Source organism: Hemiscyllium ocellatum, chromosome 14 (genome assembly GCF_020745735.1).
Source record: "Hemiscyllium ocellatum isolate sHemOce1 chromosome 14, sHemOce1.pat.X.cur, whole genome shotgun sequence".
Classification (NCBI taxonomy): Eukaryota; Metazoa; Chordata; class Chondrichthyes; order Orectolobiformes; family Hemiscylliidae; genus Hemiscyllium; species Hemiscyllium ocellatum.
In genome coordinates, this window is record NC_083414.1 from 31,653,086 (window position 1) to 31,673,985 (window position 20,900).

Here is a 20,900-nt window from a genome sequence, read left to right on the forward strand (position 1 = left end):
ATAAATCTCTCTCTACGTTATGGCACAGAACCATACTCTTTGTACCATTTGCACTGAATTTATCAACTTCAAAGGAGTGACAAAGTGGCTAAGTAGTTCACACTGCTGCCTCACAGTGCCAGGACCTGGGTTCCATTCCACGTGGCGTAGGGTGATTGTGCAAACTCCACACAGAAATTCTTCCCATGTCTACATGGGTTTCCTCCAGATGCTCCAGTTTCCTCCCACAATCCAAAGATATGCAGGTTAGGTGGATTGACCATTCTAAATTGCGCATAGTTAGGCAGTTTAGTTATGGGAAATGCAAGGTGATGGGGTGGGATGCTTTTCAGAGGGTCGGTGTGAACTCCATGGGCTGAATGGCCTGCTTCCACACTCTAAGGATTCTATGAAATTCTAGTAGCTTTTCATAAAATTTGGTTCATTTGTCATTAGCCATTAATCTGCTCAAATTACCTTACAATAAATCTAAAGAGCTCAGAAAATTAAGCGTAAAGCTAAATAAAATTCTACTGCTGCATATTCGAATAGACAAAGGGGAAGAAATTCAAGTTTATCACTTATTTTCCTAGCACAAAATCCATGTCAATTCTTAGGATTACTTGCATTGCTATTGAATTACGATAGACACATGAGTTTTAATCATTCAGATAATCCATCTGAAAGAGCACAAAAAAGGCCCAATAAATACATATATAAATCAGAATACCTTGTCTGCTAAAGAACAGTTTTCTAAAACTATATATGTCCTGCTGTATTTATTTATTTTAAAAGCTACCCACAATTCCTTGGCAATAACAGCCAGGAAGAAGATGGTTTCATTGCTATTGCAAGAGATTCTCAGCTTCTTCCAGGTAACTCTCTAGTTAGTTGTTTTACATTACTGGTAGATTGTTTTATGTTTATTTTCAATTTCGTTGGCTGCTCATATTGGTGTAGATGTAGTTTTTTTGATGTACAGGGCAGTCACCTCTCAGGTACTTGTGCACAAGTTTATGCTGACAACATGGTGTGCTGTTTAGTTTACCATTGTCGCTGAAAGATGAGAAAGAAAAGAGAAGTAGGTCAGACCATGCAGAACTGCAGCTTATTTGAAAGGAAGATAAAGCAGATTGGATGTGAGTTGTTAAATCATATAAATGTACACAAACAGAACATCTTCCTTCCGGATAATTGAGGAAACTGCAGCCCATCCCAGATACAGACTTCAGACTGCCTGTGATTCTGAGTTCAGCCCTGAATTTCTATTCCTCAAACTCATATCTGTTGAAACATATGAAATAACAATAACAGCCTGTTCACAAGATATTGCTCGTCAGTATTGTGTTCTTCACAAGCCAAACAAATTCATTGCATTTTTCCATAGAGGCAGTAAAATAGGAAGACAGATCTCCAGCTTTTGCTAGGATCTTAGGATTCACCTAGGTGCTGACATATCAAGACTCTACCGTATATAATACCAAGGAGGATTTTCACAAACATAGTGTTCAAGTATTCAGCTGGCCTACAATTTGTCAGTGTATGCCTGGTTTCCTGGCAGTTGTCATGATGCCTTTATATTGTGCCAGTTTGAAATTCCCATTTCTCCTCTTTAAAACACATGATTTGGCTGTTGGAGGGTAAGAATATCACCTGAACATATGGCTTATGATACCTACGGATGACTTACGCAGAGGGCTGCTCAATTAGAAGCACATCTCAATCACAGCTTTGATTAATTAAACAATTAGCATCTTGAAACAGATGTTCAGCCAACTAACTAGGTACCATGCTATATAGTTCTCAGTAACTTTCCAGATTCTCTCTGCAATTCTGCATGCTCCATAACTTTTTGAATCAGAGGGACCAACTCTTGGAGCTATCTGGAAAGATGTATTGGTGCTAGACAGAAAGAACAGCAGGGGATTCAGGAACAATCATTTTTAGCAATTGCTGTAGCTATACATCAGAAAATCATTGAAAAGCCCTTTGATTGAATTGTCTCTGCCCTCTGCATGAGCAATTCTCCAAATGACTTCCCTCACCTTCAATACCAACTCAGGTGTCGCTATCACTTTACTAGATATAATCAAACAAACAAACATTTCATAGGAACTGTGTACTGTTACAATATAGGATAAACCTTCCTGCTTAATTTAAGCCAGGAACACAGAAAAGATTTATTCCGTGCAGTAATCTGTGAAACTTTGAGAGGCCAAGAACTATTTAAAGTAAAAGTTAATAACTTTATTTCAAGAAAACAGAGAATCATTCACTAAAAACTATTTACAACTCCTTTCTCTAACCTATCTTTTACTTTCCCTTCTATAATACTATAATACTGGTAAAATTCTTAATTAAGATTTACTAAAATTCAACTTTTCAAAACCAGCAAAATGTTCAATCTTCTCGTTATGTCTTTCCCTGTCGTCTTTTCTTCTCCCTAGCGACTTCTGCTTCACAGGTTACCAATCGAGAAAGGTACCTTTAAGAGAACCCTTCTCCAGGCAGTCTGCAGATGCTGGTGGTTTTGCAGTTCTCCTCTCAACTGTTCAATTTTCCCCCAAAGCATCGGATTGTGTCACTGGCTTTCAAGATTGTCAATATACTAAGTTCAAACTTGATTGGAGTTTGTTTTTTTTTGGAGTATAATTTAAATTGATTGGCCTGATTCATTTGTTTTGTTGTCTCCAGGCAAACAGCTAATCGAGTTGTTCGACCAAATGTCACATTATATTTTGTTCAGAACACTTTGTGTTGTGTCAGGTAGTTCTGCTAGCTTTTAACTCTCTCAAAGGTACAATTCACCCACATTTTGCTCCAACTAATTTGTTTTAAATTTCAAACCAAAATAATTCTAAACCTAAAGATAACCCTCGTCCATGGATGCATCTACGAATTTATTTGAGCATATTGGCATCGACTAACTGCTGAGAAGGCAATCTACTTTGCAATTGAATAGTGCAATGTCATGATAATGTAGCAGATAAGAGTGCTGATTCTATCTCCTTTATCCAGTAGTATTTCAACTGATAACCTCTGTAGTCCAGCACCTGCAGTACTTCCAGTTTAAGATATCCCTCTCTCATTCCCTACACTGCAATTTTCAAATTTAGTTTAGAAAGTCAGTGTTTAGTATCAGGTTGTTTATTGTTGCAAGTAGTTACAGAAGGAATAGTTGCCAGTAGTGTTTACTGCTGGTTTCCTAGTTTCCAGACCTTTTTTCCCAGTTAACATCTTGTCACACTCAGAACTCCACTAGAAGTGCTCATAATCTAAAGTGTCCCCTCGAAGTTGTCTTTTTTTAACACCAAACCTTTATCCTACTCAAATATTCAATAGCTGAGGTGAGCAGGCAGAAATGTGTGTGCTTTGGTCTTAGAGATCCTATGATCTTCTCACACTATAGTGAGGAATGGGGCCATTTGGCCCATTGTATCTGCACCGACTCTCTGAAGAATAGCCCACTTAGGCTATGCCCTTATCTTGCTTTGTAAGCCTGCATTTACTGTTCTAATACACCTAGCCTACTCATCTCTGGACACTACAAATTGACATGGCCAATCCATTAAACCTGCATATCTTTGGACTGTGGGAGGAAGCTGGAGCACCTGATAGAAATCCATGCAGACACAGTGAGAATGTGCAAACTTGTCAAGGTTTCCAAAGGCTGGAACTGAACCCAGGTTTATGGTGCTGTGAGGCAGCAGTGCTAGCCACCGTGCCGCCGACCATAGGCCAGAAGCCTGGGTAGTGTACTGGACTCATGACCTCCGATTGTCCAGCAAATTCTTCCACCTGACAAAGGTCCTGTGATGTATAACCCTTATTCCGCCTCTGCTTTATGTGGGAAGTCTGAACTTACGTGTTTTTGCTAATAGCAGGTCTTGCCAAAGGAGATCTTTCCATTTAATCTATTATCTCCTCAGTTCCAAATGATTGTCCCTGAGCCTTATTATTGATAATGATTATATTTTTTCTTTAGTGTAACTGAGACTGAATACATTCTAATGTCTGAGCAGCAGTTAACAAGGCACGGTCATGAGTCATATTATCTCTCTTGACCCTTGGTAGGAGGCTGGAATCTCCATCGGTCTGCTGCCTGTCCCCTCCTTCCCAAATTTCCCATTCGTCTGGGTGGTGACAAATTTTGAGTTGTCTCTATCAGCGTATGCCTTATTTGGCTACATCTGCTGAATGTAGCCTTCGAACCAAATGTCTCTATAATTTCTGTACTTTGGAAATCTCTTCTCACACTTCATTGTATACAGAGTGCAATCGTGGACTTGGATTTAACTTATTCTGTTAAATTTCAAAGATGCTGTGTACTCATTGCTGTCCTGTTAGGATGAATCATTTTTCTATGATTCTGTGTTTTCTTCACATTCCAGGACTGTTAGCAGTGCAGGCATATGATGTCTTTGATGCTTGTGTGATTTCTTTGAGATTTTTCCTCACTTTGCTCCTTTGATTTACATTTCAGTTGAAATCCCTGGTCTAGGTTTTCATGGGAATGTTATTGCCTTTGCTTGCTGTTTGGTTCTTCCATTACTTCTAACTGTTCTGCTTCTCCTTCTACCCTTTCTGTAATATTATTCACCTCTACAAGGCATCTGTTTCTTGGTTTAACACAGGGTAAAAAAAAACCACATGCATATGTGTAGATATTCTTGGGATTACAAAAGAACAGTGATCTGATGCAGTACTCTACATTCTGATGGACTGAAATTGCGAACATGCAAGCTTGTTGAAGATAAGAAGAATCAAGCTTGTAGATATACCTGCCTCATACAGTTGGTGATGCCTGATACTTCACAATTGAAATATTTTTATCTACTTAGGTACATGTAATATCCTGGGTGATGTGAAAAACTACATAAAAGTCCAATGTAAATTTGGGGATAGATTGTGGGGTCAAATCTGGGAAAATGTTCTCCTAGTCCAAAAAGAAACTAAACAAGGAAAACACATAGACATTGAACTCTGTTATTTTATGTTGTTTTCTTTGTCCTCCAACCACAACCTAACCTACCTTTGCCCACCTCCCCTCCTGACGCCTCACTAAGGAACCAGAGTAGCTCTGATTTGAAGGCATGCTGCAAAGCAAAATTGCAACATAAACTTAGTTTATTTTAAATGTTACTTTCACCACACTGTCAAAGGCATTTTGTAAAAGTGTGTGAATGCTCTTGATATTCGTATTTTGCTTCATGATCAAAAAACTTAAAACTGCCATTTGACAGAATCGTTGAAAACAGTTAATTGTTTGATTGCCAACCAGAGGTGTCTTGTGTATTCCCTTCTTATCAATTCCAAGGTGCTTTGGATGATTGCTAATTGCAAGGGGCTTCATAGAAGATGATGACAGTTACCACAAAGTAGTGTTAAAATAAAAGGAAGTACTGTAATTAAAAGAAAGAAAAAGGAACTTAAGAAATCATAGGGACAACATTTGGCACAAGCTATTCCGGGATACAGAACTGATGACTGCTTCCAGCTTTCTCACAGGCATGGAAGGCCTTGTTGTGATAATTATGGTGAGCGACTGGCATCCTCCTCCCTCCCCAAATAGCTCATCTATATAGCAGAATGGAATTTGGGCAGTAGATGTCATACAAGTCAGCAAATGGATAAAGTAGAGAATTCAAATGAGAGGTGGTTGTGACTGTAGACTGGGATCAGCCTGCAGTCATGTGGGGAGCTGAGAGGAGTGCTCCTTACTAGTCATCAATGTGTAAATTGAATATTTTCTTATGGCCACTGCAAACTCCTGAAAAGCTGAGCAGAGCAATCTGGTATCGGTTCTACGAATGTCCAAAAATTTTTCAAGCATGTGTTTAAGCACATGTAAAATGCTTGAAGTACTCAGCAGATCTGACAGTATCTGAGGAGAGAATGCTTAAACAAATTTTTGGCTATTTATTACCAAGTACAGAATTAATGATTGTTTAAGGTAGTCTCAAGGATTGCCTTAAAAAACTCTGATGCATTTACTCGTCACCCAATACATATATAGATCTGACATGGGCCACTGTAATGTCAATGTCCACCAATATACCCTATTTCAACTTGTAAGTTAGGACAGCCATGTTGAATTTCTTCCCTGATGAAACCTTTTCTGTAACTGTGCTGAGTTAGCTGAACTATTTCAAAAGGGGGATTAGACTCATGTAACTGAATATGACATAATCAAATAAAATTATTTTGCATATCTTCAGAGAAGGAAAATGTACTCAATAATTTTTAATTTACGTTTTAGGATCAGAGTGGCTTGTCACAGACTTATAAATCACCACATCTTTACAAATCTGATCCTCGTGTTCATTATGCTTAGCAGCATTTCCTTAGCTGCAGAAGATCCTATACGTAATCAATCCTTTCGTAATAATGTAAGTAGATGACGTACAAATGTATTAAATTTTCAATTGTCATAGCTTTTGCAGTTTTCCAAAATGTTGATTTTCCAATATATATGTGAGCTAGAGATTTTACTTAACAAATGTTAATCTCATCCTGTAAAAAATTGGAATACTGCACACTTTAGCCAACACATGGGAGTTACATAATTCCTTAAACACACTGAATTTGCCTCTTCAATAATAACCACACCATAGTGAGAATTGGTGCATTCAAGAGGAGAGAGAACCTGATTGTCACAAAGAAAATAAAAATACTCACCGAGGGAAGTTACTATATTGTGAAATAATTATTCCCTGTTAAATTCAGAGCTATTTATACATGTCCATTTAAAAGTAACGTTGCTGACATTTCTGATGCATAACAGCTGAAAGTTACTGACTTGAATTTTCCCCTTGCTTTGCGTAGATTGAACATTCATATTTAAATTACCAGTTCATGACCAACCACAGGAATTGCCATTCAAGGGACAAGGAGGTCAGGTCTGCTTTGGTGAGGTTGAGGAATAGTCTTCCAACTACCTCAAGGCAAAGCTGGAGGTAGGCCAAGAACTGCAAGTGCAGAGCCATGAAGTGCAGAGTGATTCTTTTTCTTTTCCTGAATGGCGAGCAGCAGTGTTCAGGAAAGTAGTCTTCCATTCTAGAATATTTTTGCATAGTTGAACAGTCAGCATCCCCAATGGAAATTGAATGGTGTAAGTACCACAATTGGGCTCAGGATTTACATTTTTGCAAGTGCAAAACATTTGGACTCTGGATGAATGTAGGACATAATTGAGCTGGAGTTTCTAAGTGTGTTTGGAGCTAGTCCTAGAGATTCGATCATGTAATCTTAATCATGTGGCATCTAATCACATGCCACTGATTTTATTGCATCTGATAATGCAACACTTGCCACATTAGCTAAAATGATTGTGTTTTCCTTAGAATGCTGGGCCCTTATAGTTGGGTATTTTGCTTGTGGTTTTGCACTCGAGCTGATAAGGAAGCACTGGGAGCCTGTAATCCACCCTTTAGGCAAGTAAAAAAAACAAGCATAAACCATAGTTATGAATGCCAGCTTTGAACTCTGCATTTCTTTCAAGTGTCTATAAACAGTGCCTGGGAAATACATCTTTGATTCCTGGAAACGTTCAAACAATCTGGGAAAGTTGGCAAACTGACTGTAAACTTAATCTCTACCCTCTGACCTATGATAGAGAAAAAATAGCATGCGAAACACTTGCTCATGATCAATATTCAGTAACTCTAACATGGAAAGTGGAAATATATAAGAAAACTTTAAGTTACTCAACTTCTGACAACTTCAAGATATGTCAAAGTGCTTCACAGTCAATGAAATGCTTTCAAAGTGTGTTCTATCATACTTTTAAGAAATACTGTAGCTACTTCACCCAAAGTAAACCCTCATGAGAAACAACATGATAATGGCCATTTTTTTTTAATGAAATAAGGATAAATATTGGTCATTGCACCAGACACAACCACATTTCCTCTTTCGAACATTGCCTAGGAATCTTTTACTTCCAACTAAAAGAGCAGATGAGGCCTTGATTTAATGTTTCATCTGAAAGACAGCACTTCTGATAGTAGAGCACTATTTCAGTACTGCTCTGGAGTGTCAGTCTAGATTTTTGTGCTAAAGTGTCTGAGATTGGCCAGGAGGCCCACTCCTTTCTGACTCTGACGAGGCTGGTACCAGCTCTGTCACAGCTGACAACGTGTACTTGATTTTCAGCAAGTTGAAAATAGTGGGTTCTAGTATGACACATTAATGTCCCAATGTCTCTGATCCAGGGCAACATTCACCTCCAATCAACTACTTGTTAATCTCCTTGAAGAGCTTGTTTTTGGGCTGGGGAGCGGCTAAAGCTAATTTTAGCAATTTCAAAATCAAGCATCTAGGTGTACATTAATGTATAGCTGTTGGATGCAATGTGTGGAGTGATAAAGCCGTGTCTATGTAGTAGAACATTTTATGACAAAAGGCTATTCTCAAAGAATAAACCTGTCACCCTAATATTGGTGAGTTGACCATTGCCTGTGCTTTGAGAATCCTGGCTTTCCGATCTTCTGCCTCCTCTTTTCTACAAGGCAGCAGCAAACCCATACAGGGCCACTTTACCTTTGAGAGTTGGATTCCAAAATCAGATCCTACTGCCAGACTTGACACACCACCACTGATTAAATGAAGATTGTGTTTTGTTGGTGTTTTCTAATTTATATCCAAGTATCTTTGTCTAAATGTCTGTTATTTTCTTCAAAATAAAGGAAGTATGTCGGTGTTACAAATGCAGGTCCCTTTAAAGGTCAGACTGATCAGCTCCAGAATTGATTGTGAGCAGGTTATGAGACTTTTGTGGTGCAATGGTAGTATCCTACCTCTGGACCAGGAGGCTTGGGTTCAAATCCCAATTGCTCCAGAGGTAACATTTTCGTAATAACATCTCTGATCAGGATTGACTAAGGGATAAAAAAAGAATTGGCTTCCACAACTTGAAGGGCCTGCTGCTGGCCGAGCCAAAGTTGCCAACAACTGGTCCAGGTAGCAGGCTGTGGAGGGGGCCACAGTTCTCGACTACTTGCCCTCTCCTGCCGCAATGGTCATGCCCAGGTGTCCTAAGAGAGAGAGTTCATGGTGTCCACCATCACCCTCAATGCCTTTAGAGAGAGGTAGGCACTATGGGAGTTGGAGTGTAACATTTTCCACTTCTGACTCCATTTTAATTTAATCCCCTCGGTCTTTTCCTCTGCTCCCCTACTTATTGTTGCACTGTCCTTGGTGGGTAGTGCTTATTAATTGATATTTTAATTAATGACAAATTATTTGCTAATTTGATTTATACACAAACAGATGTATTGATTAAATTACTAAATTGTTGTAATAAAAAGATTAACTTATATTTTTATTGTTTTCTTAAATAAAAAGATGTTATGTAGAATTACGGATTTGCAGAATTACGTGCACATAAGTCACTTTCCTTTCAGAGCTGCTTCTTCATTTAAGGTGACTGGCAATTAGTGTACCTGTTATAATGAAAAAAGGTTGTTCAACTTTCATCTGGCAAGAGTATTGGAAATCTATATATTAATTCCCTATTGCATTGGTGACTTATTTCCAGATTGTTCTGAACATTTATATTCTGCCTTTACAGATTCTTGGTTACTTTGACTATGCTTTTACAGCGATCTTTACTGTTGAAATCCTGTTCAAGGTAATATGTTGTTTGGTTCACTGCCTTAATGAAGTCTTGAGAAAACTAAAATGGTTAAACTATTTGCTTACTTCACAGATCCTAGGTTATGCAGATTATGTCTTCACTAGTATGTTTACATTTGAAATCGTATTAAAGGTAACAAAGGTCCAATGTTGCTGTGTGTGATAACTGATGGATTTATTCCTTCTTGGCACCAAAATTGCACAATAGGTGACTGCATGGTACACCTATTCTGGATTTTTTTTTCCCACTGAATGACACACATAATCCACTATGAACTCTTATTACTGGCCAATTTAAATTATTGGACAGTGTAAATCATGTTGTGGTTCTCTCGATCTTTATACTTTTAATTGATGTCTGCAGGCTGAAGGCAACCAAGGTAATCATGCATGTCATTTTCCAAACTCTCTTTCTCAAGTACAATAACTCTCATTTAATTGCATTACAAGTCATGTGTGAAAATTTTGTTCAATTGTAAGTCTCAAGAAGAAATATGGAGAATCAATCTTGAGTCAAACATTCAATTTACAGTATTTGAATTGATGTTTCTATAAGAAGGTAAAGACAATTAATTCTGATATCAAGAAAACAACCTTTTTTAAATTTTATTGCATATTAGTTCCATTTGCTGTCATTGTGCTGTCTGTTAAACTAGCACTTGCTACAAGCACGAGTTTCACACACAAACATACTTTGACAGCTTAGTCAAAGTACAATCCCTGAGGTATACACCCGTTCTTGCAGCTGTGTATCTATACAGGGAGCTTTGTTTGTGTGTTCAAATGCATGTAGAGAGCTTCAATTACTAATGCTATTGTATTTTTTAAGATTTCAATTTAGCAATTTGAGAAACTGACAGCATGTCCACTAAACAATATAGACACTTCTAAACTTCTTAGTTTAAAAGTTGATTTTCACTGAGGTAATTAGATTCCCTACAGTGTGGAAACAGGTCCTTCGGCCCAATCAGTCCACACAGACCCTCTGAAGAGCAACACACCCAGACCCATTTCCCCTCTGACTAATGCACCTAACACTATGGGCAATATAGCATGGCCATTCCACCTGCTCTGCAGGTCTTTGGACTGTGGGAAGAAACCAGAGCACCCAGAGGAAACCCACACAGACATGGGGAGAATGTGCAAACTCCACACAGGCAGTCACCCAAAGCTGGAATCAAACTTGGGACCCTGGTGCTGTGAGGCAGCTGTGCTAACCACTGAGCCACCGTGCCTCTGAGAGACAACTGATTATTTTAATCTGAGGTCATGCTTACGTCTTGAGCTGATCTCACTCTGGATCTGGTGGCTGTCAGGATATAATGTGATGTTAATTAAACTAAGCCACAGATGTTATGTTAGCGTACGAAAACCATATAAATTGATGGCATGTCTGCAATGTAATTGGATAAGTTCCATTGTTATTGATCAAGTATTAACACTATATTGATATAAAATATGCAAGTAAACTAACAAAGTCAGGAATGACAACTCAAAGCTCCAAAGAGGAAAAATTGTATGTCTAAAATATTCAACTAATATCAAAGGGGAAATATTGGCACTGCACTCTTTTACACTGTAAGGATGATAAAATGATTAATTGTTGTGCAATTAAATGGGAGATGCTTATGCAACTAGCATCAACTCTCAGATGCATGATGAAGGTATCTATATACCTATCTCTGATTGTTTCCATTAAGTAGAGTAATTATGGCACAGAAGGAGGACAGCTGGCATGCTCTCTGTGGAGCAATCCAAACCAACGAAAGTAATCCCATCCCTACATCTATCTAGATAACCTGGGAAATTTATTTCACTCGGGTGCACATTTAATTTCCTTTTGAAATAATAATTCATCATTTCCGCTTCCACTATACTTGTAGGTAGTGAGTTCCAGGTCATTATTTTTCACCTGCGTAATAAAATTCTTTCTCAATTCCTCCCTGCATCACTTGCTCAAAATCTAAAATCTGTCTCCGAATCTTTAAGGAGTTAAGGAGAGCAGTTTTTCTATCTTTACCTGACCTAAACTGGTACCTTTGTACCTCTATCATGTCTCCCCGTAATCACTTTTACTCCAAGAAGAACAAGGCCACCTTGTCCAACCTAAGCCCTGTAGCTCTCAGCAATGGAACCATTCTGATGAATCTTCTTGGCACCCTCTCAAGCACTCTCATCTGTTTCCAAAAGTATGGTGACCATTCAGCATAACTTTCCTGGTTTTGTTCCCAATTGATGAAATCTTCTTTTTATGCATCTCAAGAATCTGTTTTGTTGATGACTTCCTACTGCTTTGAAAGATCATGAAACCCCAGGTCCACCTGTCTTTTACATTATTTAGTCCTGTACTATTTAATTTACATTGCCTTTCCCATCCAGATCTCTTTAAACATCTGTGTTACATTCCATTTGCCACTTGTCTGCACATTCTGCTCATCTCCAAGTTTGATGTGATCAGCAAATATTGAAATTTTACTCAATTTCAATCCCCAAGCCAATTATGTCTCAAAAATCATATGGTCTTTGCTGATTCTTGATGAACACCATTTTCTATCATCTTTCAGTCTGAAAAAAACAATTTGCCAAGTCTCAGTCTTTTCTACCAATAAACCAATTTTCTTATCCCAGCTAACATTGACCCTTCTGTACCATGAGGCCCAGTTTTGTTCATGAGTTTTTTTTAATGTGAAACTTTATCAAAGCCGCTGCTAAAATCAAAACCAACAATGTGATTTATTTTTCCATCATTGTATTCTCAATTACTTCATCAACAAATTTAGTTACATTAGTCAAACATGATTTCACTGAAATGTGTAAACTAACATAGTTGATTACATGCAGCTGAAAACAAATTTATTAAACTAAATATTTGTAACATCAAATTTATACAATTGAAGAAAAATAGCTCTTTAAAAAAAACATTTATTCTTGGCACAAATTCCATTGACAAAATCATATTACTAGGTTCACAAATAGAATAGGAGCCAAACCAGCTATTATATTTCATTTCACAAACCATAAAACCACCAACTAAAGGAGTAGAAGTTGGCCATTTAGCATATGAGTACTACTCCATCATTCAATGAGATCATGGCTTGATTTTCCATGTGTCAATAAGGTTGTCTCTGATTCTTCTAAACTCCACTGAGTGTAGACTCAACTAAATCAACATCTACTTAAATTCAGACTCGCCATCCAGAATCAACCTAGTGAACTTTTTCTGGACTGCCTTCAGTTCGAGTACATCTTTCTGTAGATAAGGGAAGCAAAACCATTCACAGTATTTCAGCTGTGGTCTGATTAGTGCCTTGTATAGTTTTAGCAAGACCTCCCTTTGAAATAAAAGCCAAGACTCCATTTGCCTCTCTTATTACTTGCTGAACTTGGATACTAGTTTTTTGTAATCTATTTACGATGATTCCAAAATTCTTCAATCTTGTAGTTTTGTGCAGGTTTTTCTCCATTCATCTTCTCATCAGGTAAACTTGAAGACCAAATCCAATTTGTCCTTTAGTGGCATAGTAGCTTATCCTGAGTTTCATATGCATTTCATTTACTAAATCTCTGCACATCGTTGTGACAAAATGATTTTATTGAGGGTAAAGAACATTTTAGAACAAAACTAATGAATACTTATCAGCATTTTCAAATTTTTCAAAGTTTTAGAGAGCCACTTTCCCTTTTATCCTGTAAGAGCTCAGTACTAAGCATTTTTCGCATTTCCTTGGGTGAGCATGATGGCTTTACATAAATATGGTTACTTCTTGATGATGGATCAGTGCCATATTAGCCAGGCTACAAACATCATCGCCCTAAACTGTTGATTTTCTACTTTTTAAATTCCAACAATTTATTCCAAATCAAGTAAAATTGCAAGAGGAATGTTTTAAAGATGCGAGAACTATGAATTAAAAACTGAAAAAGCTGGAATAGTGACTTCTCAAACCTGAAGTGTTCCATCAGTTGTCCTCTTCAAAGATGCTGCCAGACTTCCTGAGATTTCCAGCATGTTTCTATTTTTTGATTAAGTTTATTGTAATTGCTAACTAAGAGATTTACCATTCTCTTTAATTAAGTCTCCACATCTGCACTAATATGGCCAAAGACTTATTTCAGGCTTGTGAAATTATCACAAACCTTGGTCTGGAAATGATCTTGGTCTCCTATTTAACAGAAGATAAGTGTTACTGACAAAAGCTACTTCAAATGTGTCTGAAAATAAATGTGAAGTCTACGGTGCTCTTGTTGTAGGGGATCTGCATGAATTGCTTATTATTACAGAATATAATGCTTAAATCAGATTAATGGTGTTGAAGCTATTTAATGACAAAATGTACAGTTGTTGAAGTGTATACTTTACAAATGATCTTTGAGATGTGTGATTTTAAATTGAGTTTGAATTGTTCTCTGTCATTTTCTCAGGGAATGGGCTTGGATGGGGAGGCGACATGGAGGAGTTGGAGGTGCAGCAGTCATAAACCCAGAATAATTAGATTTCAGATGTTATGCTTGAGGATTTAAATTTTGTTCTGAATTCCCTGACAGATTCTAATTGGATTGAAAATAGGCTAGACAGGAACACCTGTAGCATCAGTCAATAGTCAGAAAGCATTGTTTAAAAAAAGGAAGATTGCAGTGATGTATAATTGCTGGGAGATCAGGGAGGATGCAGGATGGACCATGAGCAAAGTGGGAAAGGTGAGTTGCGGATTATTATCTGGCTGGAGAAGTGGGAAGATGGGTTGGTCTTTGATGTAGGGAGTGTGAAATAGTATGAGGAAGCCAAGAGAGAAGACTTCTGCTCCTCCAAGTCCATTAGCATGCGAGAATGATAGTTGGCTGTTCTTGCCTACTTGTGGCTTAGTGTTTCCCATTCGGGGAATGTCATCCTGCAGCCATTAAGTTTAATATACAGTTAATTTCTCTTTAAAATATCACAAATAGGATCTTGGTTCTGGAACGAAAGTTTGTTATCCATTCTGATTTAAACTGCAAGTGAAGGTGGGTCGGAATTAGATTTCCTTTGTTTGAATTATTAGTCCATCCCACTCTTGCATGTTCTGTACAATTAAAGCTCTTCTCATTATGTACCTTCCAATTTGTGAAAAATCAGTATTATAATTAATGAATCTATAAAATGTGTTCTTCCATTATTTCAACTGGCACATTCAACAACAACTTGCATGTCAAAAAATAAGCTACCAAAGAAGAGAGATACTTACTGGACCATAGGGCTGCTCTCTCATTAGAAAGAGATGATTGGTAGTGGTTTATCCTGAGGGTCACCACGTCTCAGGTGAGGGGAGAGGTTGAGAAGGAGAGTCCTTCATGATAATCTCAGCTGATGCAGGAATTGAATCCATGTTGTTGATGTTATTCTGCAGTGCAAAACAGCCATGCAACCATCTAAGCTAACCGACTCCCAAAAGTAAATGTCCCAAGGTATCTTGCCTGAGCACACTGAGACAACATCTGACATTAACCATATTAGGAGATATTTAAGGTGGTTGACTGATCAAATATATAGCGATTAAGGAGCATCATAAGGACAAGATGAAAGGCTGAGAGGTTTCGGTAGGAATTCCAGAGCATATGATCTGGACAGCTGACAATTTGGGGATTAATGGAAGAGCTGGAAAATGGGGATTCAGCATTTCTGGTCTTCAGTTGCCAGTGTCTTTTTTATTTAGTGCATTCGCAACAAAGCAAAAGGTTATAATGCTGAAGTGAGGGACCGTTAATAAACAGTATTTGGCAGAGATTTCAAATATTCAAACTACTTACTTCCATTTTATGCCTTGCCATGCTTTATTTCTTTAGATGATGACATATGGAGCATTTCTACATAAAGGTTCCTTCTGTCGAAATTATTTCAACTTGTTGGATATCTTAGTTGTGGGCGTGTCACTTATTTCTTTTGGAATTGAGTAAGTATTTGCTTTTATTAAATGAACATCTACAATTTTAGAATAGCCTGACTTTATGCATATTACATTAACGTGCAATGGTCTATTTTTGTTTTCACTAGATATTTCTTATCATGAACCAATATCAGTAGATTGATGTATTGGCTGATTTCTTATAGCTTTGAATGACTAATAAGTAAAGCAAGTTAGTGCCCTTTATAAATGATATGTGATATAGATATTGATAGAAACCTGGTGTGATATTTCTTTCAATCCTGAAAATCAAGTAAATACTGTTATATTGCACTTGACAAACTCTTTTGAATAACATGAATGATGATAGAATCATAGAATGGTTAAAAAGCAGAATAGGTCATTTGACTGTCATTTCTATATTAGCTCTCAGCAAAAGTAAGGTAAAAACAATGACTGCAGATGCTGGAAACCAGAGTCTAGATTAGAGTGGTGCTGGAAAAGCACAGCAGTTCAGGCAGCACCCGAGGAGCAGTAAAATCGACGTTTCGGGCAAAAGCCCTTCATCAGGAATACAGGCAGAGAACCTGAAGGGTGGAGAGATAAGTGAGAGGAGGGTGGGGGTGGGGAGAAAGTAGCACAGAGTACAATAGGTGAGTGGGGGAGGGGATGAAGGTGATAGGTCGGGGGGAGGGTGAAGTGGATAGGTGGAAAAGAAGATAGGCATAGGACAAGTCATGGGGACAGTGCTGAGCTGGAAGTTTGGAACTGGGGTGAAGTGGGGGAAGGGGAAATGAGGGAACTGTTGAAGTCCACATTGATGCCCTGGGTTGAAGTGTTCCGTGGCAGAAGATGAGGTGTTCTTCCTCCAGGCGTCTGGTGGTGAGGGAGCGGTGGTGAAGGAGGCCCAGGACCTCCATGTCCTTGGCAGAGTGGGAGGGGGAGTTGAAATGTTGGGCCACAGGGTGGTGGTGTGGTTGATTTGGTCTGGCCGAACTGGTCCTCACCCTAAACAATTTCTCCTTCGAATCCTCCCACTTCCTCCAGACCAAAAGGGTAGCCATAGGCACCCGTATGGGCCCCAGCTATGCCTGTCTCATTGATGGCTATGTAGAACAGTCCATCTTCCGTAATTACACCGGCACCACTTCCCATCTCTTCCTCCGCTACATTGATGACTGCATTGGCGCCACCTCGTGCTCCCCCGAGGAGGTTGCGCAATTCATCAACTTCACCAACACATTCCACCCTGACCTTAAATTTACCTGGACCATCTCTGAAACCTCCATCCCCTTCCTGGACCACTTCATCTCCATTAATGACGACCGACTTGACACCGACATTTTTAACAAACCCACCGACTCCCACAGCTACCTGGATTACACCTCTTCCCACCCTACCTCCTGCAAAAATGCCATCTTGTATTCCCAATTCCTCCGCCTCTGCTGTATCTGCTCTCAGGAAGACCAGTTCTACCACAGAACACACCAGATGGCCTCCTTTTTTAGAGACCGCAATTTCCCTTCCCACGTGGTTAAAGATGCCCTCCAACGCATCTCATCCACATTCTGCACCTCTGCCCTAAGACCCCACCCCTCCAACTGTAACAAGGACAGAACGCCCCTGGTGCTCACCTTCCACCCTACCAACCTTCGCATAAATCAAATCATCCACTGACATTTCCGCCACCTCCAAATGGACTCTACCACCAGGGATATATTTCCCTCCCCAACCCTTTCCGCCTTCCACAAAGACCATTCCCTCCGTGACTACCTGATCAGGTCCACGCCCCCCCCTAGAACCCACCCTCCTATCTTGGCACCTACCCATGCCGCTGCAGGAATTGCAAAACCTGTGCCCACACCACCTCCCTCACCTCCATCCAAGGACCTAAAGGAGTCTTCCACGTCCATCAAAGTTTTACCTGCACATCCAACAATACCATTTATTGTATTTGTTGTTCCCGATGCGGTCTCCTCTACATTGGGGAGACTGGACGCCTCCTAGCAGAGCGCTTTAGGGAACATCTCTGGGACACCCGCACCAATCAACCACATTGCCCTGTGGCCCAACATTTCAACTCCCCCTCCAACTCTGCCGAGGACATGGAGGTCCTGGGCCTCCTTCACCACCACTCCCTCACCACCAGACGCCTGGAGGAAGAATGCCTCATCTTCTGCCTCGGAACACTTCAACCCCAGGGCATCAATGTGGACTTCAACAGTTTTCTCATTTCCCCTTCCCCCACCTCACCCCAGTTCCAAACTTCCAGCTCAGCACTATCCCCATGACTTTCCTACCTGCCTATTTTCTTTTCCACCTATCCACTCCACCCCCCCCCCCCGACCTATTACCTTCATCCCCTCCCCCACTCACCTATTTCACTCTATGCTACTTTCTCCCCACCCCCACCCTCCTCTCACTTATCTCTCCACCCTTCAGGCTTTCTGCCTGTATTGCTGATGAAGGGCTTTTGCCCGAAATGTCGATTTTACTGCTCCTCGGGTGCTGCCTGAACTGCTGTGCGTTTCCAGCACCACTCTAATGTCAGCAAAAGTAATACAGCTCATCTGACCTCCTGCCATTTTTCAACATCCTACAATTTTTTCTGTTCAGATTTTTATCCACTGCCCTTTTGAAAACACACTTTACTCTGAGCATGTTCTCAGGCAAGTAGTTGATGATCCCCTCAAATTGTGCTTCAACATCCAACCATGCATGGTGGTACACAATTAAACAGAATATGAACATATGGCCATATGAACAAGGAACATGAATAGGTCACGTGGCTCTTCACACCTGTTTTGCAAAAAGATTATAAGATTATGGCTGATCTGATTTTAATTTCAACTCTACATTGCTGCATATTCCCAATAATCTTTCATCACCTTGATAATCAAAAAAATCCATCTACTTCTGCTGTAAAAATATTTAAAGATTCTGCATCCACTGCATTTAGAAAAATGGAATTCCAAAGACACTCAATCGCTGAGAAAAAAATAAGTTTCCTCGTCTCTGTTTAAATGGGTGCTCACTTATTCTTAAACTTTGACTGTTAGATATAGATTCTCCCACAAACTGAAACATCCTTTCAGCATCGACTCAGTCAGGTTTCTTCAGGATTTTACATGCTTCAATTAAGTTACCACTATGTAGTGATTGGAATGAGGGCAAGGTGGATCTCATTGAATGTGAAATCCTTGATTGGGGCTGTTAACCTGGGTCAATCAGGGAGTCCTGGCTGACAGATGTAAACAGGAGATTCTGAGTCTTCTCACTGTAGAGACTGGCTCTGAGTTAGCTTGGCAGAAGCCATGAACTGTGCACATGTGAACAAAGGGTGACTTAGTGATTGGATACCAGCCTCTTTGCAATTATTTCACTCTGGCTGTTCTAAACTCCAGAGGACACAGGCCTAAACCTATCTAGCCTTTGGTCATTAGGCAATCCATTCATTCCAGATATTAGCCTTGTAAACCTTCTCTGGACTATTTCCAATGCATTAATATTCTTCTGTAAGTACAGTGATCAGTACTGTATAAGTACTTCAGATGCAGCCTGTGTGCTGTACTCAAGAGGATCAAATGTGTAATGATTAAGGAGCAGTGCTACGAGCTAGTGAGGTCAGGAATAGGAGGATAGAGCAGATGAATACATGGCTGAGGAGCTGGTGTATGGGAGAAGGATTCACATTTTTGGATCATTGGAATCTCTTTTGGGGTAGAAGCGACATGTACAAGAAGGACGGATTGCACCTAAATTGGAAGGGGACTGATGTACTGACAGGGAAATTTGCTGGAGCTGCTCGGGAGGATTTAAACTAGTAAGGTGGAGGGTGGGACCCAGGGATATAATAGGAAAGGGATCAATCTGAGACTGGTACAGTTGAGAACAGAAGCGAGTCAAATAGTCAGGGCAGGCAGGGACAAGTAGGACTAATAAATTAAACTGCATTTATTTAATGCAAGGGGCCTAACAGGGAAGGCAGATGAACTCAGGGCATGGTTAGGAATATGGGACTGGCAGTTACAGAAACATGGCTCAGAGATGGACAGGACTGGCAGCTTAATATTCCAGGCTACAAATGCGACAGGAAGGATAGAAATGGAGGCAAGAGCGGAGGGGGAGTGGCATTTTTGATAAGGGATAGCATTACAACTGCTGAGGGAGGATATTCCTGGAAATACATCCAGGAAAGTTAGTTGAGTGGAACTGAGAAATAAGAAAGAGATGATAACCTTATTGGGATTAAATTATAGACCTCCTAATAGTCCGAGGGAAATTGAGAAACAAACTTGTAAGAAGATCCCAGCTATCTGTAATAACAGTAGGGTGGTTATGGTAGGGTTTTTTAACTTTCCAAACATAGACTGGGACTGCCATAGTGTTAAGGGTTTAGATGGAGAGAAATTAAATGTGTACAAGACACTTTTCTGATTCAGTACGTGGATGTACCTACTAGAGAAGATGCAAAACTTGATCTGCTCTTGGGAAATAAGGCAGGGCAGGTGACTGAGGTGTCAGTGGGGGAGCACTTTGGGCCCAGCAACCATAATTCTATTAGATTTAAAATAATGATGGAAAAGGATAGACCAGATCTAAAAGTTGAAATTCTAAATTGGGGAAAGGCCAATTTTGACGGTATTAGGCAAGAACTTTCAAAAGCTGATTGGGGGCAGATGTTCGCAGGTAAAGGGAAGGCTGGAAAATGGGAAGCCTTCAGAAATGAGATAACAAGAATCCAGAGAAAGTATATTCCTGTCAGGGTGAAAGGAAAGGATGGTAGGTATATGGAATGCTGGATTACAAAAGAAATTGAGGGTTTGGTTCAGAAAAAGAAGGAAGCATATGTAAGGTATAGACAGGATAGATCGGGTGAATGCTTAGAAGAGTATAAAGGAAGTAGGAGTATACTGAAGAGGGAACTCAGGAGGGCAAAACGGGGACATCAGATAGCTTTGGCAAATGGAATTAAGGAGAATCCAAAAAGTTTTTACAAATACATTAAGGACAAAAGAATAACTAGGGAGAGAATAGGGCCCCTCAAAGATCAGCAAGGCGGCCTTTGTGTCGAGATGCAGAAAATGGGGGAGATACTAACTGAGTACTTTGCATCAGTATTTACTGTGGAAAAGGATATGGAAGGTATAGACTGTAGGGAAATAGATGGTGACATCTGGCAAAACATCCATATTACAGGGGAGGAAGTGCTGGATGTCTTGAAACGGGTAAAGGTGGATAAATCCCCAGGACCTGATCAGGTGTACCCTGGAACTCTGTGGAATCTGGAGAAATGATTGCTTGGTCTCTTGCTGAGATATTTGTATCATCAATAGTCATAGATAAGGTGCCGGAAGACTGGAGATTGGCTAATGTGGTACCACTGTTTAAGAAAGGTGGTAAGGA

The 20,900-nt window shown here is 39.7% G+C and overlaps 1 protein-coding gene across 1 annotated transcript in view; it reads left to right on the top strand.

Annotated features, from left to right (window-relative positions):
- The window catches only part of LOC132822470 (voltage-dependent L-type calcium channel subunit alpha-1D-like), a 579,417-nt gene that overhangs the window by 344,138 nt on the left and 214,379 nt on the right, over positions 1 to 20,900 (top strand). The window contains exons 21-23 of the mRNA XM_060835847.1: positions 6,239 to 6,368; positions 9,689 to 9,748; positions 15,436 to 15,542. Coding sequence (XP_060691830.1) covers positions 6,239 to 6,368; positions 9,689 to 9,748; positions 15,436 to 15,542 — 297 coding nt within the window. The remainder of the gene's footprint in view (positions 1 to 6,238; positions 6,369 to 9,688; positions 9,749 to 15,435; positions 15,543 to 20,900) is intronic.